This window comes from Gopherus flavomarginatus, chromosome 6 (genome assembly GCF_025201925.1).
Source record: "Gopherus flavomarginatus isolate rGopFla2 chromosome 6, rGopFla2.mat.asm, whole genome shotgun sequence".
NCBI lineage: Eukaryota > Metazoa > Chordata > Testudines > Testudinidae > Gopherus > Gopherus flavomarginatus.
In genome coordinates this window covers 121,631,549-121,644,280 of record NC_066622.1, presented here as the reverse complement: position 1 = coordinate 121,644,280, position 12,732 = coordinate 121,631,549, and the positions used below count along the sequence as shown (strand labels likewise).

General features: G+C 38.4%; 1 protein-coding gene across 6 annotated transcripts in view; it reads right to left on the bottom strand.

Moving 5' to 3' along the window:
• Nucleotides 1-4,287: 4,287 nt before the first annotated feature.
• Nucleotides 4,288-12,732, bottom strand: part of ATE1 (arginyltransferase 1) — a 180,566-nt gene continuing 172,121 nt past the window's right edge. For all 6 annotated transcript variants that reach the window (XM_050959005.1, XM_050959009.1, XM_050959003.1 and 3 more), the window contains one exon: nt 4,288-7,704. In XM_050959005.1, coding sequence (XP_050814962.1) covers nt 7,526-7,704 — 179 coding nt within the window. In that variant the 3' untranslated portion in view covers nt 4,288-7,525. The remainder of the gene's footprint in view (nt 7,705-12,732) is intronic.

Here is a 12,732-nt window from a genome sequence, read left to right as displayed (position 1 = left end):
AGAACATTACAGTCCTACCATTTCGCAGGGTTCAGAGAGATTGCAAGAAATAATAAAGTCAGCTATAGTTAATTGAAAAATGTACTATATGAAAACTATCAAGTTACATAATATGAGGAGGCTGGAGAAGTAAAATAAAACAAATTAATATCTACTTTACAATTAATCACTTAATACCAGTAGTCAGACAGAGGCCTGGGAAGATACTATTCTACACCTACTTGACAGGTTAGTAGTTAACTTACCATTTCTCTATAAATTGTGGTGACTATTGAGGAACAAGTCTATTCTATTTCTAAAGCATTTCTTTATGAAGGGAGCCAGTTTTGCAGTGGTAACTCTCCTTTCCCACCTAGCACCATTCGTTGTATTCTCAAAACTTCACTAGATATAGAGCAGACAAGCACATTGGGATTATTCATGTCGACTTCAAATACAGAGTTTATCCATCATGGTGCTAATAATTTATAACACCCAATGTTTACTATGCTAAATAATTCTTTATAAAAGACACTTTGCATCCATTCCAGTAACAATCTGCCCCGCCTCCAATTTTGGTTGGTATATTAAATATAGGCTCTTGAGTTTTCATATAGGACTTGATTGAGAGTCTTAGGTCCCTAATCACAAACTTAAACAGCGTTATTACAATTGTATAATCAAAAAGCCCCATTAATAATGAAATGCTTTGTCTCCATAGTCTCGGAGCATAGAATTAACAACTCTGACAAACTGGACTTCATGAAGGAAGCATCTTGCCTCATTTAACAGTAGTTACATATTTAAAAATAAAATGATGTTCAATAGATTTTAGGGTTCCCCTAGTACAAACTGCCAAAAGCCTAAAAATTGGAAGGGGAGCTAAAAAATTCAGTCAACTGAAATGTTTGAGGGAAAAGGACAATATTTTGTGAGTTGAAGAAACAGCATCAGTTTGAACTCCTTCATTCAACTGTGCCAGAATCTTAAAGTGAACATTAATTTCTCAGTGAGACACATTTTATACTGTTATGAAATACATATTTTATACAGCATATTGGTTTATTGGATAGATACATATTTAGAAACTTGGTTTACAAATCAGAACCACCACCAGGATGCAATCTTTAGTGATGACATGAGCTAGCGCATTGCATTAACATGGTGATACGCATTTACAATGAAGTTAACACATCTTAAAGCCTATCCCCCCAACACTTACGCACATAAATTTACTTGCATAAGTAGTCCCATCAGGCCTTGAGTTCAATATCCATTTGCATACTTGGGACCTTAGGGTATGTCTACACAGCAAAGAGAAACCCATGTCTGGCTCGTGTCAGCCAACTCAGGCTCACGGCCGTTTTATTGCTGTGTAGACTTCTGGGCTCGGGCTGGAACCCTCTCATCCCACAGGGTCTTAGAGCCCAGGCTCCAGCCCAAGCCCAGTCTACACAGCAACGAAACAGAATGCAGCCCAAGTTGGCTGGCACTGGCCAGCTGCGGGCTTTTCTGTGCTGTGTAGATATGACCTCAGTTTCCTTCACTTTTTAAGAAGCTTCATATAAAACCAAAGGCTTATTATATTGCAACCTGAGTGGGGTTTATGCTGACACTGGGATTAGGCAATATATAAATCATATGATATATACATGAATGCATTTTACACTAGAATGTCTCCCACTATATAAAGGAAAAATACATTCTCGCTTACCAGATAATTTGTTTTCTGTGGTTCAGTTGAGGCAGCAGAGATACTCTGCTGCTGTTCTTCCTCCCTTGCTCCAATAGGCAGAATGATCATTAATCACTGCCCAGGATTTTCCTTTTCACTAAATCATATTTCTCCAGTTTAATTTCTGAAAACTGCTGGATGGCTCTACCTCCCTAACAAGGCCCTTGTCCAAGCCTGGGCTTCAAAAGCCCAGTAAGGTGGGAGTTGGAACTGAGCTCAACCAAGCTGCAGAAAGCAAATCCCCTTTTAAATGGAAATATTATATGCCTTTCTCTGGCTTAGTATGGGTTAGCACTGATACAGGACTTTATATAGCAGAATCCTATAAAAAGGAGGGAAGAATAAGAGACTCAAGGATAAACTGGAAGAGGGAGGGGAAAGGAGGACGGAATTTCTAACCCCTTCACTCAATCCCTCTAAAAGGAGAACTTTTCAGATATGTCACCATTCAAAGGATGCATCCATATGTGCCTGCAAGTTCAGTCAGTTGTAATGAAATAGTGCAGGAACTGCCAGGTGGCAGCTTTGTGAAGCTTTTGTATTGACACCTCACCTCTCAGCTACAGAAGATGGCCCTGGCTCTAGCAGAGTATACACTAAGAGAACTTCCACACTCTTATCAGTCTCCTGAATATGGTCCTGATGTATCTAGACTCCTTGGACCATTTCCTTGAGTGCTAGAAGAGAGTGAAGGTTTCTATTCTAAGAATAGAATTAAGGCTGTTCTCAGAACTAGTGTTCATATTAGAATTGGGACAGACTCAGAGTAGTCTTCAGATGAAAACAGAGACAGTTACAAGGAACCACCTCAGAAGACCAAATATGGAGGGATATGGGTAAACATGGAAAGCTCTTCCATTCTCTTGCTAAGGTCATCACCTGATCAGAAAACTATTTTCAAGGTGAGCAATTGCAAATGTATTGAGCAGAGAACCTCAAAAGGAGGTCTGTATAAACTGAGAAAGATTAGGTCAGAACTCATTGAAGGCACTGGGCAGCTACTGGAGGGTGGAAAAATCACTACCATCAGAAAATGTGGCACCAGTGAAGAGAAGCACACTAACATCCCATCTACTGGAGCCTATACAGGTGCTTAGCGCAGAATTTTGAACTACTGAAGGATTAAACTTTTCACAGAAGCTCTGTTCAGAAATCTAAGATAGTTGGAATTCTGGCCCAACTAGTTCTGAGGGAAAAGAACCACCTTGCTTAGCCATCATGAGGGACAGAGAGGGGAGGCCCATATCCAACAGAAAAAGATAAAGGAACTCTTCTCATGGTTGTGGCACAGTCTGGGCCTCCTTATCAAAGATGCCCAAGTCCTTCAAGAGCTCCCCTGCACTAACCAGGCTGAGACAATTTGGATACCTGAGTCTGAACCCTGCAGAAGATGGTCCTGGCAGAAAGACTCTAACCCTCGGGATGGCATCAGCAGGTCCTCATACTAAGCCAGCATTCATTGGCCAGGATTTTAAAAAATCAAAATGATTATAAAATGAAAATTTATACATAAGTATGTAATGTTATTAATTTACCAGATTTCTCAGATTTGATAAACACAGCAAAAATATCGGGTTTTGGGTTGAAACCTGGAATTCCAGGTACACAACATGTATTAACATTATAAGGATTGCATAAGAAATCCCATATTTGTGTTTTGACCATGTTGTACTGTCTGGAGTGAAGATCTGATTGCACAAATCACCATCAATGCAAAGTAAAATGAGCTATATACTTGAGCTCTCAGAAAGTACCTATGTGCAACCACAAACACATATAGAGCAATATATAGTTTTCAGTTGTGCGGTGCTCTTTTCAGGGTCTGATAATCAGGGCTGGCGCTTCCATTTAGGCGACCTAGGCGGTTGCCTAGCGCGCTAGGATTTGAGGGGGAGGCATTTTGCCGCCCACGGTGGCAATTCGGTGGCAGTGGGTCCTTCCGCGCTCCAGGTCGTCAGTGGCAATTCTGCGGCGGGTCCTTCACTCGCTCCGGGACCCGCCGCCGAAGTGCCCCAAAGACTGGGAGCACGGAAGGACCTCCCTGCCGCAGAATTGCTGCCAACGACTGGAAGCGTGGAAGGACCCCCGCCTTGGGCGCCAAAAATCCTGGCGCCGCTCCTGCTGATAATAGATACACATTGTTACATACTGCAGTGCTTCTGGTATTATTCCTATGTATTCCTTTGTAAACTGCAGAATATTTGGTTGCCTGGGTCAGGTAATTAATTTTTAAAACTTCCTTTTGGAAATAGTAAAGACCAATTGAAGTGACTAGTTGTGCCTCTCCCTATATTTGAAAAGTAATACCTCTAGATTTTATTCTATTCATAGTAGAATAGGCAATTGGTTGTATCAAGGTATTAGGTAAGCAGCTGTTTTAATTTTACTAGTTAGGACAAAAATGAGTAGTTTCAAAGAAAAGCTGCATTTGGGTTGATACACATGCCACCTAAACAATGTTGTCCTTTGACTTCTGTGTCCTGGCTGTACACATTAGGAAACAATTGTCTTGGTTGTTCAGAAAGAGAAACACTGAAGACCACAATCATTTAGCTACTAATTATTTATAATCATTCAAAGCAAACAGGAAATCACTTTATTTTTTGTATTGAAATGTCAAGCAGACCAGCTGAAAAGCAGTTACAAATACAATAAACTCAACATGCAGGCAAGTCTTTCCTTTACATTTGCTGAAGTCTGTTGATGATGGAAATTAATATGCTTCCCAGCTAATTCTAATTAAAATTAAATATTCTATTAGCATTTGCCATCATTTTGCATTTTCTTGACTTTTTTCTGTTCATTTAGAAACCACACAGATTTTTAAAAAATTAACCTAGCATTTGGAGAGTAATTCTTTCCAGCTTTTACTGACACTGAAAAAAAAGTAATGTTTAAAATATTTTTTCCTAAATTCAGAACTTCTAATTAAAGTAGTTCTCAACGACATGACATTATACTAAATTAAAAATGACTAGTGGTGAAATCCCAGTCCCACTGAAGTCCACGACAAAACTCCTATTGATTTCACCCTAGGTATTTTTTAACACTTCGAAAACAAGAGTAGAGTGAGCGGTGCTGACAAATACTGTATTAATAATCTCCTTTGAAATAACAGAAAAGAAAAAATAAATCAGATCTCAGTCTTTTAGATTGGATGAACTAAGTGGTAAAGTTTAACAGAAAGAATACAAAAGTCCACATAGCCATAGCATTGCAATTGAAATGAAATTTGGAGAGCGGCGACACCTATTCAGTGTTCATTTATGAAATGGACAAGTACATTCTCTTGTCAAACTATACAGGGCAACATCAAGCCTGACAGTCCTCAAATTTCAATTGGTTAAATAACTCATATTTCTTTAATTGTATATCTGGTCGAAGCATCTTTCCAAGAATTGTAACATTCTTTAATAAAAAAAACCAACCTAATATATCTATCTGAGGCATTAAGGATGGGACCAAAAGCACTCAGCATTACCCTAGCTCTTCTCCCTTTGAAATTAATGCAAGCTTTAACTGATGACTTCAAGGGGAGTAGAGCTAGGCCAACACTGAGTGTTTTGGAAAAGACTATCCTAAGTTTGAGCATCATCTCTGCACCCTTCTGTGCCTCCGTTACTTGAGTGCACAGCAAGAGCTCTGCTCTTCAAAAGAATAACCCCAGACAATTAGGGGCCTTAGTATGAAATGCGCAAGTGTCCGCAAACCAAAATAAACCTGGTAAGTCTGAAGCCTACCATCCATAGTGTTGCATTTTAATACCAAGACCCCTGGGAGCTGCTGCTCTTCTGATCAATTTGTATAAATGTATATTACATTAAAAGTTATTTTTGGATATTACTACATTTCAATATATTTTGTAGGTACAAAGTATTAAAAAGGTTATATTTTGTGTTGTCACTGTGCATCACTCGAAGCATTAACACAGTGTAGGAAGAGTATTTCCTCTTTAGAAAGAAATCAACTGTTTAGGCCACATTGAAAAACAAGACTGTAAGTATTTCTTCTGTGAAAATACTATCAGTTGAATCATGGATAAACTACGTGAATTACAGCATATGGAAACTACCTCTGAATTCTAACTGCTTGACCATCACACTTTTGATGTGATGCTAACACTTATAATCATTTCTTTATTGCCACATGACTTTGACTAGACCAATGCAGTAACCATGTTGAGTAAAATACAAGAGTTCTCAAAAATATTCTTGAACTTGAACGTGAAACCAAATATTACGATCATCATAAATGGGGGAGTAGAACGGAAGAAAAAATGTCTTCCTGAATTTCATTGCTTGGACCTCAATTAGTTATTCTTGTTCCATTTCCAATTAATTATCATTAGTGCCAAAGTTTGTACATGGCTCCTATTTAAAATTAAATCAAAGTTCCTAAAGGATTGAAGATGGTTTTTAAATCCACAGGTTATGTACATTAGAGTGTAAGCACCTAAAGACACTTTTTTTCCCAACAGGAATCACTTTCTTGAAAGGCTAATATGTAACTTCGAACTGATTCAGTTTAAGTACTGATTCCTTTAGCAAAAACATTAACAAAACTCCAAATGTGTGCAGTTTTATGATATTGCAACCTACTGATGAACTATCTAAAAACTGGGTTCTATCAGCAGATACGGACACAGATGGCAAAAGAGCACACATAATATTCAAATATATGAGATAATATAGTGCTTATAATAAAGCAACATAACCTCTTGAATTTTTAAACTAGTACAAATATTTATTCAAAAATAAAATGAAATGTGTCATCCTATGAGTGGCTGCAGTGTAAATGAAAGCCAGGGATGCTAACACTCTTAGCTATAAGGCCTACAGAATAGGTAGGTGCTGTGCAAGCTTCCCCACACAATTCTTCAAATGAACCTCAGTGCGGAATAGCAGTGGTACTTCATATCAAGGCCTGGGTGTTTTTTGAGTATGCTTTTGTAATATGTACACATAAGCATGAGCTAACTACCAAACTCATTTACACATGTGATCCACATTCCAGTACGAACCCTTTTCAGAAGTAAAAGGCTAGCATATTTACTCACTGTACCACTTAGCAGTATCTCTTTTATAATGGAACTACTCAGTTTCATCTCTAAAGGGGAAAGCTTTCCAAAACTTTATCACCCTTTTCATTGAGAAATCAATCTAATTTCCAAGTTCAGTGTGATCTCCGTCACTGTAATACACATTATTTAAAAATAACATAAAATGGTTCCAGTGAAATTATGAGCCCCCGTATACATTTACATTACATGGTAATAAACTATGATATAATAGTGCAGCATTCTTTATTAAGTAACTGCACACTTCAAGTCTTTTGCATTAGTTCATGTACAAACCTAAGAGTTACACACATTTCACTACAACTTCCACAATTTTTATCACAGATTTCCAGGGAGCCATATGAGAGATTTTCTAATAGATGTATTGTTCATCTGGGGGAGAGTTACAGTTAATCTTTGCCTCTACAGAAAAAAATAATAATTTGGTATTCAGTTCACTTGGGTACTTCAAGGCATTCAGAATGCAAAGAAAGGCCAAAAGCACTCAATTTTTAAAAATTCCTGCAAGCAAGTTTAGCTAAGACACTCCACATATTGCTGAAGCCTTGCTGTAAATCATTTGAAGTGTTAACGAATTTTGCTTGTAAGCATACTAGCATGTATTCACAATAGCCTATTACAGATATCTATATTTGATACTGCTCTATTTTAATAGTCATACAGAACTGTATTATTTATCATCCAACAGCAGTGCAATAAAATACAGTGGCATAGAAGAGCCATTTAATAACTCTTCAACTTCTAAACAATAACATCCTTTCTGAACATGTCTGTCCCACCAAACTTGCATACTGCTGAACACTGGCTTCATCGCTTGGCCCCTTCCGTCTTTTCTTATACATGCTGTAAGGCATTATAGTTCTCTTGTGAAGAACCCGAACTCTGCCCAGCTCTTTAATACAACCTTCATCAACTGCAAAAAGAAAAAAAACACAAGTTAATAAACATATTGTCCTTGTTAGTATGCATTTCCTCACCTTATTTTCTTTGATTAAGAAAAGATAATGTACCTATGTGCTCTCTTTAGTACTAAAGAATAAGATAACTTTGTTTTGAGCTGATCTATATGCATGGATTCTGGTGTAATGTAAATCATAAGTTGAAAAGCACGTATCCATGATGAGTGAAGATAAATCTTACATCTACCCACTTGAAGTAGTTAGGTATGATGTTTCTAACACACATAAAAAGCTATATTTAAATTTGTGTTCAGGGGAGATCCATGCCAGAAGCAATACTGTATTTGAAACTATTTTCCAATATAATTGACCAAAACAGGCTTCCCACAGTAGCCACAGAGCACTGTTGTTTTTGACAACTACATTGTTTCCAAATATTATTGCTATAGCACGGGATCCATGTTTTGCTGGCTGAGAAAGGTGCTCACATAATTCTTCCTGTTGTATAAATGAGGCAACAAAATTTCTTCCCAAACTGAGTACAGCTTTATCCCCAACCAACTCCTAGTCTCTCATGCACTCTTCCATGAATACCCATCAGCTGGGTCCAGTAGTGGAATGAGGTCCTTTATTACTTAACCCTTCCCAGTCTCATACCATTGACCCGAGACCCAATAAACAGGGTTGACAGCATTGGCCTGTCAAATTTCCCTAGGCTTTCAGAACCCAGACAGGCAGCAAGCTTCATCCATAGTTGCATTTTATTAACCTAATGTACAATACCACTCTGATTTACTCTAACAAGCACCATGTAAGAGTATTGTGCTGAGTAAGTTAAAACTTCATTTGTTTGCATTCAGTTCTTGCTGCTATTGCTGAATTCTCATTTGTGCAGGTGTTTACATCTCAGGCAAAATGGTTCTAGAGTAACTGGGAAACAAAGTTTTAATTTAAGTAAGAGAACAACTAGCCATGTGCCTAAAGCAGCTGCATGCTACATTAATAAGGTTTTTACAAAGTGTTGTTTAAAGAAAACACTGACTTTGCTGAACACTAGGTTTACATGGCCATTAACATAAAAATCAGCTTAAAAGTTACTTTTGGAAAGTAGAACTATTTGAATGCTAAGTGAAAACAGAGCAAGAAGACATTCATTACAATGTAAGTGTATAAGACATAAGCTATGCAAAGAGTACCAAATATTTTTGTGGGCTCAAAAGATGCTTCGGCTACAAAGTTCTTATGGGCAGGTATTAATCCATTTCATGATCCATGTATATATATTCAAATAATCTAACAAATCTCTTTAATATTTCAAATTTACTCGTGTCTAAAAAATTGTGCTTCATTACAAAAAAAGCTGCCACCCCAATGTAACAAAATCCATTTCCCATAGGGTGTAAGATTTAAGACCCCCTCAAATGAATCTCGCTGGAGTCCATTCTACACCATTTCCCTTTGCACTATGAATTATAAACAACTGGGATGATGTCTTCTTCTGATTCAATCAAACCACTAATGTGGAAATCCTAATAATTCTAATAGTTACTTTATGGGTAAACAGTTTTAATTAAAAAGAGGAAAAAATATAGGCTTCCAAAATTGAGATAGATATTTTTCTAATGGGTTTTCTAAAGAGAACATAAGAACGGCCATACTGTGTCAGACCAATGGTCCATCTAGCCCAGTATCCTGTCTGCCGACAGTTGCCAATGCCAGGTGCCCCAGAGGGAAAGAACCTAACAGGTAATGATCAAGTGATCTCTCTCCTGCCATCCATCCCCACCCTCTGACAAACAGAGGCTACGAACACCATTCCTTACCCATCCTGGCTAATAGCCATTAAAGGGAAACAAGAGGACTTTTTATCAATACATTAGAAGAAAGAGGAAGAACAAGGACAGGGCAGGCCCACTGCTCAGTGAGGAGGGAGAAACAGTAACAGGAAACTTGGAAATGGCAGAGATGCTTAATGATTTCTTTGTTTCGGTCTTCACCGAGAAGTCTGAAGTAATGCCTAACTTAGTGAATGCTAATGGGAAGGGGGTAGGTTTAGAAGATAAAATAAAAAAAAAAAGTTAAAAATCACTTAGAAAAGTTAGATGCCTGTAAGTCACCAGGGCCTGATGAACTGCATCCTAGAATACTCAAGGAGCTAATACAGGAGGTATCTGAGCCTCTAGCTATTATCTTTGGAAATCATGGGAGATGGGAGAGATTCCAGAAGATTGGAAAAGGACAAACATAGTGCCCATCTATAAAAAGGGAAATAAAAACAACCCAGGAAACTACAGACCAGTTAGTTTAACTTCCGTGCCAGGGAAGATAATGGAGCAAGTAATTAAGGAAATCATCTGCAAACACTTGGAAGGTAGTAAGGTGATAGGGAATAGCCAGCATGGATTTGTAAAGAACAAATCGTGTCAAACCAATCTGATAGCTTTCTTTGATAGGATAACGAGTCTTGCGGATAACGGAGAAGCGGTGGATGTGGTATACCTAGACTTTAGTAAGGCATTTGATACGGTCTCGCATGATATTCTTATCGACAAACTAAGAAAATACAATTTAGATGGGACTACTGTAAGGTGGGTGCATAACTGCTGGATAACCATACTCAGAGAGTAGTTATTAATGGTTCCCAATCCTGCTGGAAAGGTATAACAAGTGGGGTTCCGTAGGGGTCTGTTTTGGGACCAGCTCTGTTCCATATCTTCATCAACGACTTAGATATTGGCATAGAAAGTATGCTTATTAAGTTTGCAGATGATACCAAACTGGGAGGGATTGCAACTGCTTTGGAGGACAGGGGCACAATTCAAAATGATCTGGACAAATTGGAGAAATGGTCTGAGGTAAACAGGATGAAGTTTAACAAAGACAAATGAAGAGTGCTCCACTTAGGAAGGAAAAATCAATTTCACACATACAAAATGGAAAGAGACCGTCTAGGAAGGAGTACGGCAGAAAGGGATCTAGGGGTTATAGTGGACCACAAGCTAAATAGGAGTCAACAGTGTGATGCTGTTGCAAAAAAAGCAAACGTGCTTCTGGGATGCATTAACAGGTGTGTTGTGAGCAAGACATGAGAAGTCATTCTTCCACTCTACTCTGCACTGGTTAGGCCTCAACTGGAGAATTGTGTCCAGTTCTGGGCAGCACATTTCAAGAAAGATGTGGAGAAATTGGAGACGATCCAGAGAAGAGCAACAAGAATGATTAAAGATCTTGAGACCATGATCTATGAAGGAAGACTGAAAGAATTGGGTTTGTTTAGTTTGGAAAAGAGAAGACTGAGAGGGGACATGACAGTAGTTTTCAGGTGTCTAAAAGGGTATCATAAGGAGGAGGGAGAAAACTTGTTCAGCTTAGCCTCTAAGGCTAGAACAAGAAGCAATGGGCTTAAATTGCAGCAAGGGAGGTTTAGGTTGGACTTTAGGAAAAACTTCCTAACCGTCAGGGTTGTTAAACACTGGAATAAATTGCCTCGGGCGGTTGTGGAATCTCCATCTCTGGAGATATTTAAGAGTAGGTTAGATAAATGTTTATCAGAGATGGTCTAGACAGTATTTGGTCCTGCCATCAGCGCAGGGGACTGGACTCGATGACCTCTTGAGATCCCTTCCAGTCCTAGAATCTATGAATCTATTAATGGATTTAACCTCCATTCATTTATCCAGTTCTCTTTTAAACATTGTTATAGTCCTAGCCTTCAGAACCTCCTCAGGCAAGGAGTTCCACAAGTTGACTGTGCGCTGTGTGAAGAAGAACTTCCTTTTATTTGTTTTAAACCTGCGGCCCATTAATTTCATTTGGTAGCCCCTAGTTCTCATATTATGGGAATAAATAAATAACTTTTCCTTATCTACTTTCTCCACATCACTCATGGTTTTATACACCTCTATCATACCCCCCTTAGTCTCCTCTTTTCCAAACTGAAAAGTCTTAGCCTCTTTAATCTCTCCTCAAATGGGACCCGTTCTAACCCCCTAATCATTTTAGTTGCCCTTTTCTGAACCTTTTCTAGTGCCAGTATATCTTTGAGATGAGGAGACCACATCTGTACTCAGTATTCAAGATGTGGGCATACCATCGATTTACATAAGGACAATAATATATTCTCCGCCTTCTTCTCTATCCCTTTTTAAATGATTCCTAACATCCTGTTTGCTTTTTTGACCGCCTCTGCGCACTGCGTAGACATCTTCAGAGAACTATCCACGATGACTCCAAGATATTTTTCCTGACTCGTTGTAGCTAAATTAGCCCCCATCATATTGCATGTATCGTTGGGGTTATTTTTTCCAATGTGCATTACATTACATTTATCCACATTAAATTTAATTTGCCATTTTGTTGCCCAATCACTTAGTTTTGTGAGATCTTTTTGAAGTTCTTCAGAGTCTGCTTTGGTCCTAACTATCTTGAGCAGTTTAGTATCATCTGCAAACTTTGCCACCTCACTTTTTACCCCTTTCTCCAGATCATTTATCAATAAGTCAAACAGGATTGGTCCTAGGACTGACCCTTGGGGAACACCACTAGTTACCCCTCTCCATTCTGAGAATTTACCATTAATTCCTACCCTTTGTTCCCTGTCTTTTAACCAGTTCTCAATCCATGAAAGGACCTTCCCTTTTATCCCATGACAACTTAATTTATGTAAGAGCCTTTGGGGAGGGACCTTGTCAAGGGCTTTCTGGAAATCTAAGTACACTATGTCCACTGGTTTGTTGACCTCTTCAAAGAACTCTAACAGATTAGTAAGACACGATTTCCCTTTACAGAAGCCATGTTGACTTTTGCCCAACAATTTATGTTCTTCTAGGTGTCGGAAAATTTTATTCTTTATTATTGTTTCAACTAATTTACCCGGTACTGACGTTAGACTTACCGGTCTGTAATTGCCGGGATCACCTCTAGAGCCCTTTTTAAATATTGGCGTTACATTAGCTATCTTCCAGTCATTAGGTACAGAAGCCGATTTAACGGACAGGTTACAAACCCTAGTTAATTGTTCTGCAACTTCACATTTGAGTTCT